Source organism: Eupeodes corollae, chromosome 2 (genome assembly GCF_945859685.1).
Source record: "Eupeodes corollae chromosome 2, idEupCoro1.1, whole genome shotgun sequence".
Lineage (NCBI taxonomy): Eukaryota > Metazoa > Arthropoda > Insecta > Diptera > Syrphidae > Eupeodes > Eupeodes corollae.
In genome coordinates, this window is record NC_079148.1 from 70,433,914 (window position 1) to 70,458,334 (window position 24,421).

Sequence of the window (24,421 nt, forward strand, 5' to 3'; positions counted from 1 at the left end):
CTTTTTATTTGGATTATATTCACAACCTTGGTTTAAATTTTGTACATCCTTTGAACGTAGTAAAAAGATTGATCAAAATACTGCTTTTATTCTTTACAGTGTTGACAAAATATTTTCTACCCTTTGTAAACAGAAGCAGGACCCGTAAATAAATTGTGAGTGGGCAGAAATCAACCCACCCGATTATTTACTAATGTTCAAAAAATTCATAAAAAGATACATTTATAAAGGAGTCAGTCTAAAAATAGATAATTTTTCATCCTGCTGATAGCTATACTTCCTTATCAACATACAAAAGTTTGATATTTTGAATGACTTTTGAGCAACAAACTTATTTGACCTTTGACTTTTGTAATCAGATAAGGATTAAGATTAATGAGTTTAAAAATAAAATTAACGTCAAGTTTTGTTTAATTTGCAAGTAACTTAACCATGCATGCACATTTTTAAATATAGGAACATTTTAATCTGTGTAGAAAATTATGTTTTCTCATACTTTGAACAATTGATCGCCATGTCCTTTGTTGCAAGAACAGATTTTTACAGTATGCCTTCGCTTAAATATGGATAATCTATTCTTGTTAAGATTTAAAATTCGTAAAAGGAAAATAAAAATAAAATAATTCTTGAATAATAAAAATAATGGGTAGTATCATGAAAATGCATCCCAAATAAGAGAACAAAGAATTTAGTTAAGAAATTTGCATAGCACAATAATTAAATTGTATGTAATGTAACTGGTGAAAAGTATAAAGTGTGTATGTCTATCTGAATATCTATTAAAGGAAACACAGACAAATTAAAATTGGAAACAAAATTCAAATCTTCCATTTAAATAATTAAAATGCAAACCTATGTATTTTGTACTCAATGATGCAACTAAATTGTGAAAAAATAAAAATTGAAGAATAATGTTTATTTTTTTAATATATAACTCGTTTAAACACATTTCATGCGAAATTTATCTTAAAAAGATTAGAAGTCAACATAAGTTTAGATAGTTAATCAAAATTAAATTAAATTAAATTTGTATTTCGCAAATGTACTCATATACAGTGTTTGCTAAAACACTGAGGACCTTGAAACATCGAGAAAAGTCAAAATTTGCACCTCCACAATGGACCGATTATATTAACTTCCTATGAGTCGGTCTGGTTTTGTCTTGTCTGGTCTTTTTTAATCTTGTCTTGTTTTGTCTGTCAACGGGATCATGACGAAATCTAGAATGCCAAAAATCTCGAATGCCGAAAATCTCGAAAATAAAAAAAAAATATCTAGAACGCAAAAATCTCGAATCCACAAAAATCCAGAATTAACAAAAATCTCGAAAGACTCTATCTAGAAAAAAATCTCGAAAAAAAATATAAAATTAAAATTCGCGCGAATTTTAAACATTGCCTCAAAAATTCAAACATGCATTCTGGATTTTTGCATTCGAGATTTTTTTTTTCTAGATTTTGGCATTTCGAGATTTTATTTTCTAGATTTTTGTTTTCGAGATTTTTTCCATTCTAGATTTTTGTTTTCGAGATTTTCATATTCGAGATTTTTACTTTCTAGATAATTAATTTCTAGATATCGTGGTAGACCCTCTGTCAACAATATTTATAAAAGTTTAGCATTTTAAAATATTTATTCAGATGCACATAATGTCAAAACAGGCGTCTTGTCTTCTATAAAAATTGGTATCTACACTTTTATGTATTCATGTTGTCCATACTAATATTGACTATTTAGATTGTCCTTGTCATTATAGACGCTAATATGTATGTTTAATGTCCTTCCACCCTTCAATAAAAAGGGAGCTGAATTGCGCCATTTGTTTCCAAAATCAGAGGTATACTCTTCTCCTCCCGTATAACCACATCAAAATCTGCGAAACTTGTTTTGAAATTGTTAAGGACACGGCAAAGCGAAACAAAAATGAATTGCTATGTCCATTTTGCAGGCAAATTGTGACAAATAACACCAAAATTTTTTTGTAAAGGATTTTGAACTCAATTACATATATTGTTTTTGTTTTTCTGACCCTGCGCCGAAACTAAAATAAATCGCCACCAAGGTAAATAAGTTAATGTTCTAAAATGCATACTTATGTAACTTACTCTTTATGACACTGTCAACGTCCAGAACATTTTTCATTGTGCAGCTACTGACTTTTTGGCAAACCAGTTTATATATTTTCGTTTATATATTTTCTAAAAATATTTTATCATTGCAGATTTGATACTCTTGTGGAAATGAAATTTAATCCAAATAGGAATGAATTTTAAAAATAAAGCATATGGAAGAAGTAAAAACATGGTGCAGGGAATCAACTTCACCGGAACTACCTTCACATGGGAACTAACTTCACCACTAGTGGGAATTAATTTCACTTTTTTTTGTGAAGTTATCTGCCACTGAAGGCGGGAGATAATTTCATCAGAAAATTGTGTGAAGTAACTTCCCACATACGATTGAAATATTTGAAAAATGTCAAGCGTTAAATTGTAAATCAAAACAAAAATATGTAAGTTTAAAGCAATTTAATGAAAACTAAAGCACTTTTAATTATAAACATAGGTAGGCAACAAAAAGTACAATAATTCATATGTATTTACAAAAAAATGAGAATAGAACTGTAAAAACAATGTATAGAGGTATAATATCAAATTAAATTTTCAAAACAACAATATTTTGAAAAGAAGATTTATACATATATTGGTATATACATATGTACATAGATATTAATATAATTAACATATTAAAATTTAAAGGAAAACTTGAACAGAGTTTTAAACGATGGTTCTACAATATGGACATAAAATTGACGAGCGTGAGTTTTCAGTGATTCTTGCATAACAATCTTTGCAGACTTTTAAGTGATTGCATGGCTGCAGTAAAATATATCTTTTCTTTTCAAAGCAAATTATACACAAATTTATGTCCTCAGACAAAGTTTCTTCGAAAGAATCTTCGTTACCATCATCTGATAATATTTCTTCAGTATTTTGAAGTAAATCTTGGTTTTTATTAAAAATTTATGTTATTTGTGGCAGGAATTCAGACAGTGTAATTTGTTTTTTTTTTTTTTAATTTTTTTGTCAACTTTTCAATACCTAATACTATTCCGAATTTTATATGTTTGCTTTGGGCCTTCAAAAAGTAAAATTGTTTTTCCATTCACAGCAGCAAAAAAAGAAAAATATATAAAGCAGATGAACTTAACTTTGAGTTCTAAGTTTTTTCAACATGTACCCGCAAAATCCATTGCTTTTCAAAAATAAGTGGCCAACAAAAACACTGGTTGTAGATTTATACCTGAAGCATGAGCTCTCAATAAATCAAATGCTTTATTAATGTTATCTGGGCTTAATAATGGTAGAACCAATAGTTTTTTAAACCACTTGCAAACAGCGGAGTTTTTCCTCGTCGTTGGTAAAAAATCGTGAATTTTGGAAGCCTTCCTGTAGATTGCGCGCGTATAGTGGAACCAACATCCTTTGAGGGCAACTTCCGGAAAAACCTTGAGAAGCCCGCTTCGCAAGGCAACTTCGAAGTACTTCATGATTGAAAATGGACGAAATTCAAATAAATTTCTATCCACAAATTGGAACAAGTGAATGCAAGGCTCTTCAGTTTTATGAGTGGTCAATGCATATAAAAATGGATACACCTAAATCAAAAGATAGTTTTTGTATACAACTATTTGTTAGAAAAATAATCTTACGTTTAAGTAAGGAAAAAAGCAAAGATCAGCTTTTGAAAATATATTCATTTTATTCAAACTTAAAAAGTTTTATTAAAACTGTATTTAAACTACACATATTTTTAAAAGCTGATGTTTGGTTTTTGAATTTCATAATATTGTTTGATGAAATTATGATATCGGTATATATTATATAAAGTAATATTCAAAATTAGCACGAAAGACTAACTTTTAATGTACTTATGTAGTTTTCAAAATCAATATAATTATTGAAAAATGAATACTGATACTCACATGTTCTGCATACGCAAAATGGACAATTAATATTTGCTTGTACCCAGTGGATGTTGGAACAACATTAAATGTACCATCAATTAAAAATTGCCTTCTTTCACGATCAGAGAAGTCGGTGTTAATTAAGTCGATAATTGTTGATGCCATGAAAACAGTATAACTAAAACCATTCTCCAAGAGAGTAGCTTGTAAAATAGTTGCAGATGGTATCTCGACTTTCCATAATTTTCCATGAAGGATTCGTTTTCAAAGCACTTTTGTACCTCCATTGGTGTTTTTGGGCACTTAGGCAAGCTTTGTGTTCTTATTTTTTTTAAGTTTCTTTTTATTTGTTTGAAATTAACATCTATTTTTTCTAACTAGCGGTTAACCTTCTCTTTAGTGGATCATTGACACACTCCAGTTTCATACTTTTAAGGAACTTCATTTTTTTCGTAACAATTTCCTGATCCTCGTGGGGATGAAGGGCTTCATTACCATCAATAATCCTATATAATAAGAACCAGCCTCACACTACGGTCATCGATCAACTCACGATCAATAGCGGTAAACTTGGAACAGAATTCTTATCATTAACAAATTCCTAACAGGATTAGTGGATCTGGCATAAGCATGGGCGTAGACCTTAAGATTTTATTTTTGTTTGTTTATTAAACAATACTAATAATAAAAACAATAATTTTAACTCTAATGTCTAATGTCTTTTAAATGCAACCTGAATTGCATTTTACGAGAGCTTTGATTAATATGAAGCGCATTCTTATTAAAAAAATATAACATTTAATATTTCTTATCATTTCAAACAATATTAAAAACAGATATGGTACCACGAACTTCACCAAAACTTTTTTAACGCCCGCCTATGCACTAAAGATTTTCTTAGATTAGCATAATCTAATTAACATAACATGTTAATTTTATTTAACTGTACTGAAGAGTGAAGTTAGTTCCCACCTTTCGTGGGAAACAGTTACACATGAAAGTGAAATTCATTCCCACAAAAAAATGAAATTATCTCCCACTTTCAGTGGGAAATAACTTCACTAAAAAATGGTTAAATTAATTCCCACTAGTGGTGAAGTTAGTTCCCTTGTGAAGGTAGTTCTCGGGAAGTTAATTCTCTGCATCTAAAAACATAGCTAAAACGAGTTCTAATATTCTAGACCCTCCAATTTGAATGTCTAATAAATCGAAGTTCTAACTCAAACTGAGATGTACAATGTAAATAAATCAGAGTTCTAATGCTCTAGAACTTGATAAAGAAATGATTTAGAACTCAATGAAGTTCTAATTTTTAGAAAAACTGTGTTGGGGGGATTCTTCTTAATATGAATCCCAGAGCAAAAATATGTCTTAGCTGAAAAAAAGTTTTAAAATTTCTTGCAGTACCACAACGCAATTGAAAAGAAAAAAAGAGAACAGTTTTTTTTGTATATCTTTAGTGTTTAATTCTTATTTTTACGTCTTGTCTCTAATAATGTTACAATCGAAGTGAATTACAATTATTTTTTAAGACACGAATGTGCCTTAGTCAAACCGACTATCTCGGTGGTGAAAACTATAAACTTAGTTTATATAAAGGTGAGATTAAGAATAGAGATTGTATGTCTTATAATATTCTCAACTTCATTATTATTAAAATAAACAACTTAATTTACGTTACGTTTAATAGTAACGCCTAAAGGTATGCAACATTTTTTTTTTTAAATAATTTAGTTCAAATAATCGTTTGAATATTATAAACTGCTACTTGACGTCAACATTCCGGCCTCCCTTTGCAGAAATGCAAAAAGTATAGAATCCATGCATCCGAAAAGTTGATAGATTTTACGTAGCGAGTCCATCGGTGGAGGTATTTTGTTAAAGAAGCGCCTCGATTCGCTACTCAGGAAAAAAAATAAGATTAGTAAATCCAACGTTGAGGGTTGTTTAAAGAGTGCCCTTACTCACTCAGACATGTTAGTGGGAATACAAATGTCAGTTAAAAAAAATTAAATAGATAAATTTATTGATTAAATTTCAAAAGGTGCTGTGCAGAACCATCAATAAAATATCAAAAATAATGAATGTGTTAAGCTTAAATTTAATATTTGTAATTTAATATTTGTTTTGTGAAGCAAGATACACCTGGAACATTTCCTGATCGACAGGCAAGAGACATAATTTAACTATAGGGCGTAGAGTTTCGCCTTGTTGAGTTTTAACGGTAGCAACGCGAACCTTTCCATCTTTTCCAGGGTGAACAGCCTCAATTTTTCCCAGTCGCCATTGAGTGGGTGGTAGATTTTCGTTGCGCACAACTACAACGTCTCGAACTTTGATATTACGCTTAGGAAATTTCCACTTTGTTCTTCGTTGAAGATCGGTCAAATATTCCTCCTTCCATCGTTTTGAAAAAGAGTATAAAATTTGCTGGACTCTTTCCCAATTCCTTAGTTTTGCAATTTCGCCAACTTGGCTTTCGGGTAAGGAGAGCAAGGGTGCACCTTTTAAAAAATGTCCCGGTGTTAAGGGAAGAGGGTCAGAAGGGTTCTCACTAATCGGAGAAATAGGGCGGGAGTTCATACATGACTCAATTTTAACAAGCAGTGTGGAAAACTCTTCAAACGTTAGCCTGGAGTTTCCAACAACCTTCTTAAAGTGTGTTTTAAACGACTTTATACCAGCTTCCCATAGACCACCCATATGAGGAGAACCTGGTGGAATGAAATTCCACTTCAAATTCTTTGGTAGATAGAGTTTTTCAGCTTCCAATGTAGCTTCTGATACGGCTTTTTTCAACTCCTTTTTTAATATTTTATTAGCAGCAACAAAATTGGTGCCGTTATCAGAGAAAAGTTGTTGGGGAACACCTCTACGACCGACAAATCTATCAAGAGCAGCTAAAAACGACTCCGTTGAGAGACTTCCTACCGCTTCTAAATGTACAGCTTTTGTACAGAGACAAATAAAAAGACAAGCATAACCTTTTACTGCTTGATAGAACCGACCCTTTTGAACCTTTAGTTCAAAGGGGCCAGCGAAATCCAATCCAACATGAGTGAATGGAAAGGAATAGTTAACACTTTCGGGTGGAAGTGTTCCCATAATTTGGGTTTGAAGTTCCTTTTTGTGTAAAACACAAACAATGCAACTATTGGTAAATGATTTTATTAAGTTTTTTAGTTTTGGAATCCAAAATGACTTTCGCATTAGGTACATGACTTGTTGGTTCCCTCCATGTAGGGAAATTTTATGGAAGAATCCTACTAGCAATTTCGACAACGGACATGAGTATGGCAATATTATTGGATATTTTTCATTGTAACTCAAATTTGCATTGGTTAAACGGCCGTTGACTCTCATGATTAGGTCAGAGTCTAAGGTAGGGTTAAGCGATAAAATTGTACTATTTTTACTTAACGGTTTCGAGTTATATAGAGCGTTGAACTCTTCACTAAAATAGAAGCGTTGTGCTAGTACAACGAGTCGAGTTTTCACAAAAGTTAATTCATGATGAGTTAACTTAATAGAAAAGTATCTGAAAGGATAAAACCTTTTTCTTTTGCGATAAGCTAGGTTAATAAATCTAAACAAATATGATATGACTTTTATAGCACGAGAGTAACATGAAAATCTTCTCAAAATATCATCATTTGTGTTTTGATTTACTACAAAGCTTTTAATTTGTTTGATTTCAAGGTTCCAATTGGGATCCTTTTGAATCTTCGTTATTGGCCAAGTTTCCTGGGAATTCTTTAACCAACTTGGACCATGCCACCATTGGTCGTTGTTTATTAAATTCTGAGGCATTACACCCCGGGAAGCGATGTCAGCTGGATTATGTTCAGAAGGAACATGTTTCCAAATACAACCTGGCGGACTCTCAGTTTGTACTTTAGAGACCCGGTTTCGGACAAACGTTTCCAGTCGAGATGGGCAGTCACGAATCCAATAAAGGACAATCATTGAATCCGTCCAAAGGTAAACATGATAGTTTTTCAGGCGTAGACTACTTTGTACAGCGTTTACTAACCTTGTTAGCAAAACAGCTCCACAAAGCTCCAGCCGAGGTATGGAAATGGCTTTTAGGGGAGCCACTTTTGTTTTTGAGCAAAGAAGGTTGATAAACACATTTCCAGATGAATCTGAAATCCTAGAGTAGACAGCAGCAGCATATGCACTTAGAGATGCATCGCAAAAGCCGTGTATTTCAACACACATATCTGGAGTATAATTGATCCATCTTGGAATTTTGATATCCTTTATTATAGGAAAGGATTTCACAAAATCTTTCCATGTCTCTAACCGAGTTGATTTTATGGGCGCATCCCACTCAGTTTTGTCTTTCCAGACATCTTGCAATAAAATCTTTAATAAAATTGTTGTTGGCGCAAGCCAACCTATAGGGTCATATATTTTAGCTATATTTGAAAAAAGCTCACGTTTAGTCAAAACAGTTGTTGAAGAAAATAGGTTACATCGAATATAGAAGCAATCTTCCCTTGCATTCCACCCTATACCTAGAACTTTCGAATGTGAATTCTCATCGAACATAAGAAAGTGTTGGTCTAAAATATCCCCCCTAGGAATGTTTTCCAACAAGCGAGGGTGGTTTGCAGTCCATTTTTTCAAGCAAAACCCTCCGGACAAAAGAAGTGCATTTAAATGAGTTTGAGCTTGAACAACAGTATCTAGATCGAACCCTCCAGAAAAAACGTCATCCACATAAAAATCTGACAATACCATATCCTTTGCTAAAGGATATTGGTTTCCTTCATCAGAGGCAAGTTGATGTAATGTTCGGATTGCCAAATATGGAGCACAGTTAACTCCAAAAGTAACCCTATTTATTTCAAAATCAGCCAAATCTGATTCTGAATTTGACGATCGAAAAATTATTCTTTGGAATCTATGATGATCGGGGTGAACATGTATTTGGCGATACATTTTCTCGATATCGCTATTAAAAACATAGGGATACTGTCGCCATTTTAATAAAATAGTTTGTAGGTCATTTTGAAGAGCAGGACCGGTACACAAAAAATCGTTTAGGCTATGCCCTTTGTTGGTAGAAGCACTTGCGTTAAAAACGACTCTAACCTTTGTTGAAGCACTGTCCGGTTTAACCACAGCATGGTGCGGCAAATAAAAGTGCTGTGTGGAAAGATTTAATTCACCTTTTAACCTAAGCGTCATGTGCTTCAAAGAAATGTATTCGTTCAGAACTTTGTTATACTCTTCTCTGAGCGATATATCGCAAAGAAGACGCTTCTCTTGTCGCAGAAATTGTAAAACTGCACTACTTCTGGAAAGACCTAAATCCGAAATATTTAGGTGAGGCTTAAATGGAAGTTTCACTGTATAGCTGCCATCTAGATTGCGAATTGTTGTATCCGTATACAATTTTTCACAAAATTTATCTTCGTTAGAAAAGGGTTTTATTTCTGGAACTTCTTCGAGTTCCCAAAATCTCTGAATTTGTTTTTCTAAACAAATCTCACTAAAAAATGTATGAAAAGTTGGTTTCTTTAAACCAACTTCACATGGTCCAGAAAGAACCCATCCGAAAACCGTATTTTGAGCAATTGGTGAAAAGTCCTTTTCTTTCTTAACACCTTCACGTAGAATAAGAGGGTAGATATCTGCTCCGATCAAAATGTCTATCGAAGCGGGTTTATCAAAGTTAGGATCTGCCAATCGTAATCCCTTGAGCTCAACCAAGTTTGATGCGTCAACAGACTGCGATGGCAAATTTCCTGTCAGCCTTTTCAAAACAACGGCTGAAACCGGTATATGTACATCAGGGTTGATGCGAGATTCGAGCGTGAGAGGACACATACTCGTTGAAAATTCGCTTTGAACTTGTCCAATGCCACAAATAGATGCATTGGTAGCCCGTGTAAAAAGCTTAAATCGGTTCACTACGGATTGTAAAATATAAGTAGCTTCAGAACCAGGGTCGATTAAAGCTCTCAAAAGAATGGTTTGATTATGAACATTAATTTTAACCAAAGCTGTAGCTAGTAAAATATTCTTTTGCTGGTTAACAAGGAAACTTTTAAGTGTAGACGAATTAGAATTTATATCCTTTTCTAAATCCAGCGTTGTTTGTTGTTCTATTTTCGAAGTGGACTGTATGGGGGTGGGGGTGGTAGCAAGAGGAGTTTGAGATAGAGGAGGTGATATTGTATCCTGAGATGATTGTTTTTGTTGGGAAAAGTGAAGCAAACTGTGGTGCCTTCTACCGCACTTATCGCAAGAAACTTTACTTTTACACTCATACACCGCATGAGTGAGTGCAAGGCAGTTGTAGCAGTACTTTTGAACTTGTACTACTTTACGACGAGATGAAACATCCATGTCCAAAAATTTCTTGCATGAACGCAAGGGATGATTGCTATTGCATACCTTACAACTGAAATTCTTTTGTTCAACATGAAAAGAGTTTACCTTTTTGGAATTTAAATTGGATGATTGATTCGCACTTTTACGGGGACATTGCTTGACTTCTTCAACAGATTCAAGTATCTTGTATCTCGAAGCAAGAAAATCATCCAAAGATTTCCATGTAGGAATTTCATTTTCTTTCGGTAGACTTTGCTCAAAAAGAAACAAAGTGTTTTCAGGGATCTTTTGAGAAATAATAAAAATAAGAATCGGATCCCAATTATCGGTTTTAACACCATAGCTTGAAAGGACCCCTAGACAATCACAAACGGTTCTATAAAGTTTTCTCAAAGCTGAGCCGCTTTCAGTTGAGATAGACGGTATAGAAAAAAGTGCTTTAAGCTGTGTGTTAATTAAGATGCGTTTATTCTCGTACTGAGATTTTAATGCATCCCACGCTAGCTTAAAATTATCTGCCGTCAGTGAAAACTTTTCAACAATGTCATGAGCTTCCTTCTTAGTTTTAAGGCGTAAATGGAATAACTTTTCTACATCACTAAGTCGGGGGTGAGCTATGTAAATTGCTTGGAACATATCACGAAAAGTAGGCCAGGATTTATAATCACCTTCAAAACATTCAGCGTCGCAAGGTGGAACCCTAATTCCATATTCTAATTCAGATCTTTGAGGAGCAACAAGATCTTGTTTTGTATCCTTGAATGTACCCATGTATATGGAATCTATAATACTACCTACAGTAGTGAAATAATTGGTTGAAACTGATAAATATTTCGATTTAATTGTCAACAGTTTTGTATCATCTAAACTTTTATCTTCGTTCTTCAAACATTTTGTATAAACTGAACGAAAACTATCCCATAATACCTCAAATTCTTTTTTCCAGACTTTAAGCATATCAGAAGTCATATTTTCTCTATTTGGTACATCACGAAAACTATTGATCGTTTCGTTTATTTGCTTCACGCACAAATAAAAATCGTCAGAAAAAGACATATCGAAAACGATAAAAAATGGTACACTTAATAGATCTCGAACGAAGAAAAAAGTTCACAACTAAAGCAATAAACTTTCAAAATTTCTTTTTATTTTTATTTAAATTTCAATAAAACGAGTTGTTAATTGAACGAAAATCTAAAAAATTATCCCTTAATCAAAGAACAGAAAATCCTGAAAAGGATTAAAATACCGTAGATTGATTGTTCACAAAAAAAAAAGTTGAAAACGTTTTAAAAATCACCAGATCGAAGAAACCGTAAGATCGCGAGATCAAAAAAAAACTGTAACGAAACTGTACCTAAACCTTACGATCAAAATTTGTTCCAAATATGCTCACTTCACAAATATATATATATGTATACTTATATGAATCACTTTAAATAATTTTCAATAAGATCAAAAATATACTTTATAAAAAATCACAATCAAATCAATACTTTAATTTAATTTGCAAAAATAATTGAATCAAATGTATTTATATTTATAATTATGTATATTTTATAATGCACAGCACCTACCTTGGGTTAGGGCTATGGGATTTCCATCTAGGTGTGGACAACAGCGTAAAACCAAAGTGTGTGGGCAAAAATTCCAATAAAATTCGCACTCCGTAATTATCTCCCAAATAACTCAAGGGGTTATGAGTTTTTAATCCCAAATTTATTTGCTGTCCAAGGTGTTTATCTGGCTCGATTGGACCAAAAAATGTTGGGGGGATTCTTCTTAATATGAATCCCAGAGCAAAAATATGTCTTAGCTGAAAAAAAGTTTTAAAATTTCTTGCAGTACCACAACGCAATTGAAAAGAAAAAAAGAGAACAGTTTTTTTTGTATATCTTTAGTGTTTAATTCTTATTTTTACGTCTTGTCTCTAATAATGTTACAATCGAAGTGAATTACAATTATTTTTTAAGACACGAATGTGCCTTAGTCAAACCGACTATCTCGGTGGTGAAAACTATAAACTTAGTTTATATAAAGGTGAGATTAAGAATAGAGATTGTATGTCTTATAATATTCTCAACTTCATTATTATTAAAATAAACAACTTAATTTACGTTACGTTTAATAGTAACGCCTAAAGGTATGCAACATTTTTTGTTAAATAATTTAGTTCAAATAATCGTTTGAATATTATAAACTGCTACTTGACGTCAACAAACTGAGCTTTAAAGATGAGAACTTTGCGAAGAGATTGATCGTTACATGCCTTTGATATGTTTGGAGAGGTGAAGACTCCTTGGCCATATACCCACATACATATTATTATATGATGAAGAATAAACCAAACATTTGCATTTCTTTTCTTTTATTTTTCCAGACCAATATTGCGAGTATTTCATTTTATTCCACAACAAGGTTAGCCTACCTTACTTACAAAGTGTACATTATTTCTAGTTATGTTCATATAAAAAAGCAAAAAGAGAACACATAATCCTTAAACATGTAATAAATGCGATTGTACAGCCTTTTGGGAAGACATTGAATTAAATAAGTATAAATGCGTTGTCAAGACTTTAAAACCTCTTAATTGATCTTAATTTGTTGCTAAAAATAAAGCTGGATTCTCCAGGTGTTCCTTCCAAACATTTGAAAAACTTGCCATTGTTACTCCGTCTATGACGCGATGATCGGCTGTCCAACTTACATTCATAATGTAGGCCTTGACAATTTCGCCTTCTTTATTATAACGGGGAACCGGTCTAGTTTTTCCCATGGCACCAATTGATACTTGTGGTGCCATTATGCATGGATGAGTATACGTTCCTCCTATCTAAAGACACAAATTAAGATTACAAATAGTATGTTTAAAAATTTTACAATTAAACTCACCACACCAATGTTCGATAACGAAAATGTTCCATCAATAAAGTCTTCTGGACTCAATGATCCTGCTCGCCCTCTCTGGACAAGAGAATTCAAATCCTTAGCTATTTCCATAATTGATTTCGATTGACAATTTTTGATATTTGGTACAACCAGCCCCGATGGTGTGCCAATAGCAACACTTATGTTATGAGCACTCTTATAAATTACAGCTTCATTCTCAACATCAAGAGAGCTATTTATAATTGGAAACTTTGTTAGAGCAATTGAAGCTGCCTTTATAAAAAATGGCATGAATGTAAGTTTGGGAATGCCATGCTCAATAGCTACACTTTTCAATTGATCCCGAAAATCAATTAGTTTAGTCATGTCAATTTCATCACTATATGCAAAATGTGGAATTTTCTAAAAAATTTAGAATTTGTTTGTTTTAGTTTGAAATCTTTTAAACTCAGAAACTAACCAATGATTCGGCCATAGACTTCAACATGGCTTTTCGGACACCTTTCAAAGGTTCTTTACGATCAGCTGGAGGGATTTTGGGCGTCAAATCAGTTTTATTGTTAACCAATGTCGGATGAGGAACATTGGTACCAGGGGGTAAATGACCGAGATATTCCATTACATCGCCTTTTAAAACACGCCCATCTCGACCAGTTCCTGATACCTTTGTTAAATCGACTTTGTATTCTCTTGAGATTCTACGAACAGCTGGAGTAGCCAAGGTAGTTGTTCTTCCAACATTGTCAGTTTGATCTTTCAAAACATTCTCTTTGACATTTTCTTCGTTCTCACTGCTAGTGCTGGAAGATGAATCACTCGTTTCGCCTTCTTCATCTTCAATTTCAAAGTCAACAAGTGGTTTCCCAACCAGGGCAATATCATCGATCTTGTGATAGAGTTTTGTAATCTTTCCATCGTAACGACTTGTGATTGTGACGGATGCTTTGTCAGATTGCACTTCACAAATATTTTGAAACTGTTCAATACTGTCTCCTACTTTAACAAACCTTAAATAAAGATTCATTGAAAAATGTATTGTTTTTAAGATTTTAAAATAATTTACCATTCTTTGACAACAACTTCCCGGATTCCTTCACCAATATCACTTAAGTTAAATGAGATAACTTTCTCCAGGCAAGGGGAAACATGAAACAAACGCACTTGACTACCAGGTATCTAAAGGAAAATATTTAAAATTACATAGATTTTAAATCATAATTACACATTATCATGAATGAATAAAATAATGTTGTAATGTGACATTAGAATAGATGGCTCATTTAAAAAATGGACCAGCCTTTCACAGTTACAGAACTAAGAGCAGTACTAGTTGAAGTGAAGGAAGCCAAAACGCCTGGAGAAGATCAAATCCCTCACGAGTTTTATACTCGTAAGTATTGTTCGAACGATTTTTCCAACTGTCTTTTACATCATCTCATTGAAATGTATGAACATGATTATATCCCTCCGGCCTCCATGCTTTGAATCATCTGTTATTCTTCCAGTTTTCAAAAATGGAAACCAAAATGTGGTTGAAAACTATAGAGGGATTTCACTACTTAATACAATCCGAAAGATATTTGGAAGTATTTTGTATAAGCGCTTTACGAATCCTTGCGTTGGACTGTCATGCAAGGGGTCTTGGGTTCAATCCCTGCCTGTGCCACCTTAATTTAAAAAAAAATAATTTTCGCGGGTACTGCCTCTTGCGAGGAATTGACAAATCCTTCAAGAGTAATTCTTGTCATGAAAAAGTGCTTTCTCAAACTAGCCGTTCGGATTCGGCATAAAATTGTAGGTCCCCTCCATTCCTGACAACATTACTCGCACACAGAAATGGTTGAGAGTTGTAAGTCACTAGGCCCTGGTTCACAACGGACTGTTGCGCCACCCCATTTGATTTGATTTTTTGCTTTACGAATTGGGTTGAGGACCGTCAGATACTAAGTGAATTTCCAGCTAGCTTTCGTCAAGGATATTCCACTGTGGATCAAATTTGTACACTTTGTACTATTGTCGATATGAAACGCACTCAGAGTAAAAAGTTATTACTTATTTTATAGACTTTAAACCCGCATTTGACAGTGTTGATAGAGATTTAATGTTTTATAACCTATCGGTATTAGGTCTACCATTTAAAATGTGGAAAACACTAAAAAAAAATGTATACAAATTGCTAAGCAAAAGTTTGGGACGGGACCTCGATGTCGGAAAGTTTTTTGACTCATATGGGATAGAGACAAGGATGTATCTTTAACATACTTCTGTCCTTCCTCTTCCTTGATGATATAGTTTGTTCACTTCCCATAGAAAGATGTCTGTGCGTGCGTGTGTACGTACGTTTGTACGTCCGTACGTCCGCACGTCCGTACGTTCGCGACGTTTTTTTCGTCGTCCATAGCTCAAGAACCAGAAGAGATAGCGACTTCAAATAAATTTAGTTATACAGATAATAAGGCAGAAAGATGCAGAAAGGGCTCTCAAGAAAATTGCGTGGGTGGTTTTTTTACCATAGCAGTTTGAAAAAAAGGTGAAAATTTTGGTTAACCTTAAATATCTTACGAACCAAAAACGCTAGAGACTTGAATTAAATTTTATATAATATATTATAACGTGATACCAAACAGGTATATTTTTTGAAAAAAAATCAATATAACTGTTTTTTTATAAATCAATAAAACTGAAAAAAAATTTGTCACCTTCAAAATTTTACGACTGAAATATGATTTCATCTCTAAAACAATTTTGTGCAACGAAGAATAATGTTTTTGACATCTGATAAAATTTTGAGAAAAATCTAATTGACAGTTTTTTTTACAAAAATAAAAACCTAAAAAAAATGTATAAAAGTTGGCAAAAATTGATTTCGACTCAAATATCTTTTCAAAACTTTGAGATATTGGCTTTAATTTACTTTTATCTTTCAAAAAATTTTGTTTTCAACATTCAGTTAAAGTTTGAAAAAAATCGAATTGACAGTTTTTTTACAAAAATTAAAAAGCGAAACAAAAATTAACAAAAGTTCGTAAAAAATGATTTTCGACTCAAATATCTTTTAAAAACTTTGAGATAATAGGTTCTAACTAATTTTTTCTTATAAAAAATATTGTTTTCAACATTAAGACAAATTTTGAGAAAAATCGAATTGACAGTTTTTTTACAAAAAATAAAAACCTGAAAAAAAATGTATAAAAGTTGGTAAAAATTGATTTTCGACTCAAATATCTCTTCAAAAATTTTAAATATTGGCTTCAAGCTAATTTTATCTTATAAGAAATATTGTTTTCAACATTTGAAAAAAATTTTTAAAAAATTCGAATCGACAGTTTTTTTACAAAAAATAAAACTCTAAAAAAAAACAATACTAAAACTTGGTAAAAATTTACTTTCGGCTCAAATAGCTTTTTAAAAATTAAAAATATTGGCTTCAAACTTATTTTATTTCAGAGAAAATATTGTTTTCAATATTCAGTAATTTTTATATAAAAATCCAACAGTCCGTTTTTTTCATAAAAAATAAAATTTACAAAAAATAGTGCGCCAATTTGGTAAAAATACATATAGACAAACTTTTAAGCAAGACAAATCGACAGACGGGATGGGAAGTTATCAGTGTGGGTCGCATCCCAGCCCCTTTTTTTTAAACGGTGGGATTGATATACGAGGCAGTCTAATCAAAGTCTTGATGTATGCTGATGACATTGTGACACTCCCATAAAACTTCAGATGATGATTACCAAATTGGAAGAGTACTGTCAGATAATGGTGTGGTAATAGTGGTAAGGAGTGGTAATTTTAATTGGAATCTTGATGGGGTTCCTGTAGAAATAGTAGACAACTACAAATACCTTTGCTTGATAATGACGCCACAAAATAGTATGAATTTTCATTAAGGAGAAAAACGGCATCAACTCTACTTGGTTCAGCTGCATGAAAAATAAAAATATTGGTCTAAGTGCAAAATACCAGATATTTGAGGATACTGCCCAATCAATCATGTTGTATGCAGCCGAGGTTTGGGGATACCTTCAATATGAGCCTGCCGAACAATTGCTTAGATTTATTCTCAAACGAGTACTACACCTGCCCATGTCAACGCCCACTTATACTCGTGTGTTACATATTGAAACTGGACTTCCACCAATATACATCACAACACTGAAACTACATTTCGACTACATGTAAAGTGCTTTACATGAATGTATCTCGTCTTCCTAAAACAGTAGCAACCTGTGGTTTGGAAAAAAATCGTCATGTTTTGAAAAGTGGAAGGAATTGGCTGAGAAGACCGGATGTCCGCTCAATCTAGAAACGTTTAACTTTCATCAAGTGAAATCAGAGTTATGCAATATTCTTCGGGTTCTGGATGAAGAAGCGCAATCTTCAATATACAGAGTATATTATCCCAAACTCGAGAAAGATAAGTTATTTCTGAAATAACGAGAGTGTTAATACAATATCTACCATTTTTAAAACTCGAGGAGTTAAATTTTATACCGCTGGGCGGTATGGATCTCCCAATCCAATGTAGTTATTTTAACCTGAATACTCGTGAAGATATAATGCATTTTGTGGGAATATGTATGTCCATTACTTAAAGAAATACGAAAACTAAACCTAGGTAACTTGAGTAACTATTTTGTTAAATTAGAATTATATTGTCAATCTGACAGACGGCTCTTGCCATGTCATACAAATTTGTAAAACTTATGTAAAAATAATTCTTACTCTTCCAATGGCCATTTTGAAGAAAAACTTAACTTTTAACAGCTTTAACTTTAGAACGAATTGAGTACGCAGTTAAAATGTCATTTTGTAAATAATTGTCGAGAAGTTGTTACAAACACCGATGGTGTTGATATCATTGTGTGAAAAAGTAAACTTATCACGAGGTCTTAAACGAAATGACAAAAAATCAGTTTTTGCTTAAGATAGTAACACAGTCCCTCTCCGGTACCACTATAATACTTTATATTTATAGAGAATATTTTTCCAAAACAAATCTATTACACCTAATGTTGTAAGGCATTTCTTCAAAATTTTCAATTTTATGCACACGGCACAAAAGTGTCATAATTGATTTTTAACTTCGCTTAGGAAGTTGTTGCAATTGGTCTGATATGTCAAATTGAACATTTTGACATTTCCTGACGTTTCAAGGTCTCTAGAATTGACATTTTTAAAACCTAAAAAAGTGACTGGTAAAAATTAGTAAGCATTTATTTTTGACTCAATTGTATCGGAAATAAATAATTTTGATTCCTTTAAATAACTTAATTTTATGCAAAATACTGTTGCCAATTTTATGTATTGAATTCAATAAATCCAATTGACAGTATTTATACAGAATAAAAACCTTCCAGAAATAACGGGCTGGAATTCGGTATCTACTAAATTAAGTTGTTGAACCAATGGGCAGGTTCAGACAATATAAGGGACTTCATTTGCATTTAACTTTATTCTTTGAGCGTACATTTTGACCAAGTAGTAAGCTTTTCAAAAGTCAATTTCAATTTCAAATTCAGAACTTTACTTCACAAACCTCTACTTTGAGTTCATGGTACAAAAACTATCCAAACAATTATTGTCTACAAAATACTCCTGAGGCAAGGTCAAGTCCATCACGATTTGTATTTTATATTGTAAAGAAATATTATTGTATATTTCTTTTTCAATTTGATAAGGAACCATTTTACACAAAACATCAAATGGAATGCACAATTCTATTTATAAATCACAGAGTAATAAAGATCAGCTTTTAGTCGAATGAAAAAACATGATCAACAACTGTCGTCTTGACATATGTAGACTTGACTTGATAGTTAGGGAGATTTTTCTTGACTAACTTTCCAGTCAACTTTCCAATAAAGTTGCCTATTCATTTTGTTTTGAAAGTTTGAAATTCACGAAAATGGATCGCTTTACTATCGGACAAAGCATACAAATTGTTCGTGCTTTAGGAGCACTGCTGTGCGGCAAAGTCACTATTTTTCTTACAAAATCGTATAAGTTCGGATACATTCGGATTAATTCATTGAAGTTGTTTTTAAGTTTCCTATTTTGAATCAAAATTAATCTATATTTTTAAGTACATAGGTATTTTTCATTCTGGGTTTTTGCGACGGGTTGCGTTCCATTTTACAAAGAAATTGTTTGTTTTGCTTAAAAAATTGTGTCTAAAATGTTGCTATATTAGTAAAAAGTGTCCAAATCTACTTATTTTATGTTATGTTAATAAACAAAATTTTCATATTTGGTGTTCTGAGAATCCTGAATTAATTGAAGAGAGGCCGTTACATGCATACACATACAAAAAGTCACTGTTTGGTGCGCTTTTATGTCTGGAGGTCCCATCAATTGGGGCCGTTATGGTCGTATGATAACCCACTTTTTTGCCTGCTATTGAAGAATACGACTAGAAGAACATGTGGTTTCAACAAGACGGTGCAAGAGACATTTCCTGGACGCGTAATTTCTCATCGTTGCGATATCAACTGGCCACCAAGGTCAAGCGATTTGACACCGCTCGACTTTTTTTGTGGGGCTACTCCAAAGACCGTATTTATGCAGATAAACTCATGAGCAATTAAAAAAACAACATTCTTCAAGTTATGGCTGAGATACCGCCCAATATGTGTCAAAAAGTAGTTGAAAATTACCTCAAAAGAATCGATGATTGCAACAATTCGCGTGAGTGTTATTAACTTCCCATAGAAAGTTATTGTAATGGGTCCGATTTGTCAAATTGAAAATTTTGACATTTCTCGACGTTTCAAGGTCCCTAGAGTCGAAATAAAAGATTTTTAGAAAGATGTCTATGCGTGCGTGGGTACTACGTTCGTGCGTCCGTACGTTCGCGACGTTTTTTTCGTCGTCCATAGCTCAAGAACCAGAAGAGATATCGACTTCAAATAAATTTAGTTATACAGATAATAAGGCAGAAAGATGCAGAAAGGGCTTTCAAGAAAATTGCGTGGGTCCTTTTTTTACCATAGCAGTTTGAAAAAAGGTGAAAATTTTGGTTAAGACTTGAATTAAATTTTATATAAAATATTGTAACGTGATTTCAAAGAGGTATATTTTTTGAAAAAAATCTGTTTAACCGTAGTCTTCAAACTTATTTTATCTTATAAAAAATATTGTTTTCAACATTCTGAAAAATGTTGAGAAAAAACGAATTTACAATTTTTTTACAAAAATTAAAACTTAAAAAAAATTAATAAAAGTTGGTAAAAATTGAGTTTTGACTCAAATATCTTTTCAAAACTTTGAGATATTGGCTTTAATTCACTTTTATCTTTCAAAAAATATTGTTGTCAACATTCAGTAAAACTTTGAAAAAAATTGAATTGACAGTTTTTTTATCAAGAAATTAAAAACCGAAAAAAAATTAACAAAAGTTGGTAAAAACGATTTTTTTATTTTATTTCACCGAAAATATTGTTTTCGATATTCAGTAATTTTTATATAAAAATCCAACAGTCCATTTTTTCATAAAAAATAAAATCTACAAAAAATAGTACGCAAATTTGGTAAAAATCTATTTAACAAAACTAGATTTTCAAAATAAACTATTTCTTTATATGAAAAATATTGTTGGTAATTTTAAATTTTTTAAGAATTATTCAACGAACAACTTTTTTAACCCAACCCTAAAAACTTTTAAGCAAGACAAATCGACAGACAGACGTTTTCTTTTTAAAACCGCAAAATGGATAACCATGACATTTGGAAAAAAATGATTTTCGAATCGAATATCCCAAAAAAAAAATAATTAAATTGAAATGAAATCAACTTCGAACTGTTCAAAATTTATGATATTGTTAAAGTACCTTACTTTTTTATTGAAACGGACTTGACCGAACATTTCGAGAAGTATTCCGTCCGAGTATTACACTTTTGGTAAATTGTAATTATTAATGTGTGTATATACTTATTCAAAATTGTTGTCTCTAAATAGAAAGTGATGTATCTCCAAGAAATTCAAGCCGAAAATGACAATGGAAACCACAATTGTGGAAACAGCATATTCGAAAACTATTGAGAGAATCTGGAAAGGAGTACCAAAGCGCTGAAGTGAAAATTAAACCAAAGAAGAAAATGTTGGAAGCATGTAAGCATACTTGTTTTTTCTTCTTTAACAATAAATTTATACGCTATGTATTAATGAAATAAGAATGTATTATTACTTTAGGAATTTCAAATGAAATCCTTCTAAAAAAGGAAAAAAATGTTAAGAAGGTTACTCCACCAACTAAAATTAAAGAAGTACATGACCACATCAAAAGCCTTCCAACGGTACACTCACCTTATTGCAGGGCATGTTCGTGCCGAAAATATTTAAAGAGCCACACAAATACGAGTATCAACAAAATGTACAACTTTCGTAGGAATCTAACAAACTTTCGGTTTAAAGAAAATATATACTGAAAGGAATTTAATAACGCATTCAATTTGTTATTGTACAATCTCAAAAAAGATCAATGCGATCGCTGTCTGATTTTTTAAGCAGGGATATCCAACACACTCTGAAATTGCTAAATATATGAATAAGGAACAAAAAAATATCCATGAAAGCTGATAGAGACCTGCACAGAAATAATTTATACCCAAAAAAACTTAATAACATATTTTGATTTTCAGAGCGTTTTTACACTTCCTAAAGGAAACGCATTATCATTTTACCATAAGGGAAAGTTAGATGTTTTTAGTTTGACGGCTACGGACTGTTGTCAAGTTTCGATCGAGCACACAATAGTAGAAGTATTGACACTTTGGAGTGATTCTTGTGGGCCGCAAAACAGTAATAAAATCACGACAACTGCATTAAAGTTTCTCCTCTACAAGTCACCTAACTTAAAAAATAAAAAAAATGTTGATTCCTATAATAAAAGACGTAGACTCTGTACGTATGTACAATTGTACATAGTCGAATCGACAAGTACCTTAAAAACATTCACACAGCTCAAAAACATTAACTATCTAAAAACAACTTTAAAACTTATTCAAATGCAAAGTGATGATTTCAAAGCATATTCTGCAAAAGCAGGTCACTAAAATTATGCAGCTACTACCTTTTACTAAAACAATCTCTATGAAAATCCGGATTTGTTTCAAATTTCATTTCAAAAAAATGCATATAGGGAGTAACAAGTTATTCAGAAAAGAAAAACACATATTTTATATTCAAAGAAAAATTTGTCTTTGAAAGATAAGTTAAAGCGAGTTGAAATGCTGTCTTTTAAAATACTGTATGGTCAGAATTCTGTATGATACTGTACGATACTGTATAGTCATAATACTCTAGATTGCTATTCTGTAAAATACTGTGCATTTAAAATACTGTGTCTCAAAATGCTGTATTGTCAAAATACACAGTTGTGTAAAAATGTGTTAAAAATGTTTTTTTCTTAAGTTTTTATTACAAAAGTGCTATTATTCCCGTACCTTTAAGAAAAAATTCAAGAAGTCACAAAGTTTAAGTTTATTTTAATCTTTAAGAATAATATAACATTTAAAAAGTTTTTTGACGACGACGATTTCTCCAAATCAAACAAGAAACATCTGATATATTTTTTTTTTTAAAATCGAATTGACTACCAAAATTTGGTAATAAATTATTTTCGACTCGAATATTTCGAGAAAAAATTATAGTATTTTCCCTAAAATTATTTGATTCTGCACAAAATACTGTTGTTGGGTTTCATTTTTGGGAAAAAAATATGTTTGCCTTACAAACAACAAAAGATTGCAAAGAAACTTAGAACTGGTCAACATTTATTTTCAATTCAAGTATCTTGATAACAATGATTGACGTCAAACTTTTCAAACAAATTTGTGTTTTTATTTTGTAAAGCGTTTACCAATGAAAAAAAGAAATAAATATTAAAAGGAACATAAAATCAAATTTTAAGTTAAATATTTTGAAAATAAAGGAAGAAATATTGTTGTTAATGTTTTGTATTATTTAATGAAAATATTTTCCAATAAAAACATATATACATAGATTTGACTCCTAGAACATACTCTTTAGATGAAACAGCTTTAACTTAAGATTTCGATTGCATATCTTTCCATCAATATCTTCTCTTGATATAAAATTGACTTGTTACAAAAAATACCATTTGTACATTTTTAGAGGGTAACAATGGGAAGTTATCAGTATGGGACGCATCCCAGACTTTTTTTTAAATAACATGAGTTGCAAAGTGCACCAACAACTCCACAAACTATAGTTTTCTAGTAATTTAAGTAAATAAAACTGCAATTCAGTCCCTATCTCAAATTTGTTTTCTCCAAATCAGTCAACCCAGGACAAATTTTAGGAAGTGCTTAGGGCGTTTAAATAATCTGCTGTCATTTATCTAATTTTTCTCGCATTAATATTTTTGTTAACAAATTTGGTAAACAACACACGAATTTATTCATTTTTATAAGAATAAAGTTGAAAACACTGTCATTCAACAATAAAAGAGTTTTTGATACAAATACCAACACAGTGTTTGACCCAGAGTTCAAATTATTTTATCTCTTTTCACTAAATCACAAAAAAACTCTCATCAAAGAGAACCATCAACAAAAACTGATAAGCATTCTAAAGATAAAGCTGCTAAATATAAGAAAATGCACTTTAAAAAACAAACAACAAGGATTAGTTCCACGTACTTTATGTTAAAATTGCAACATATATTCAAAATTTTGGAAAAAAGGAACACTTTCAAACACATGTTGAAGATTCGAGTATAAACAACAATACAATTTGTCCCTCTCTTTTTGCGTTATCTATATTTACTTAAAACACAAAACAAGTTTGATTGTCTGCAAATTGCGATCGCCCGAAATTAAAATAATGCCCTAAGAGATTGTAACTCTTATTCTTATCACACGTAAACAAAATTATGTAACCGTATTTTGCATAAACATTTTTGACTTTCAAGACTTTTTTACTTGAATTGCAAACAATTTTAACACAAACATAAGATTTTTTGTTTGAAAACTTACATTCTTAAAACTTTTCGGAATGTAGTTCCTAAGAACTGAAGCACTATTTTTAAAAATAAAAGATGCCATTTTATTTATGAGTCTAACAACAAAAACAGTTTAAAAAAAAAACTAAAATTCAACCAAAGGAATTCAGTCCGGTTTTTCACAATAGTACTTCCCAAGCGGCTTCGGATTAAAACTGAATCAAGACCGTCAGTTAAGAGAGATACACTCCAA

The 24,421-nt window shown here is 31.9% G+C and overlaps 2 protein-coding genes across 2 annotated transcripts; both read right to left on the reverse strand.

The window, feature by feature from the left end:
- Window positions 1-6,082: 6,082 nt before the first annotated feature.
- LOC129945022 (uncharacterized) lies at window positions 6,083-11,083 on the reverse strand. The gene is made up of 2 exons (XM_056054683.1): window positions 9,506-11,083; window positions 6,083-9,439 (listed from the first exon to the last, which is right to left on the reverse strand). The coding sequence occupies exons 1-2, from the start codon at window positions 11,081-11,083 to the stop codon at window positions 6,083-6,085; spliced, it is 4,935 nt and encodes a 1,644-aa protein (XP_055910658.1).
- A 1,720-nt stretch (window positions 11,084-12,803) lies between these two features.
- LOC129946786 (lipoamide acyltransferase component of branched-chain alpha-keto acid dehydrogenase complex, mitochondrial) lies at window positions 12,804-24,421 on the reverse strand. The gene is made up of 5 exons (XM_056057118.1): window positions 24,203-24,421; window positions 14,265-14,377; window positions 13,662-14,208; window positions 13,205-13,603; window positions 12,804-13,145 (listed from the first exon to the last, which is right to left on the reverse strand). Exons 1-5 carry the CDS (start codon window positions 24,269-24,271, stop codon window positions 12,909-12,911), a joined length of 1,365 nt encoding a protein of 454 aa, XP_055913093.1. The 5' UTR covers window positions 24,272-24,421; the 3' UTR covers window positions 12,804-12,908.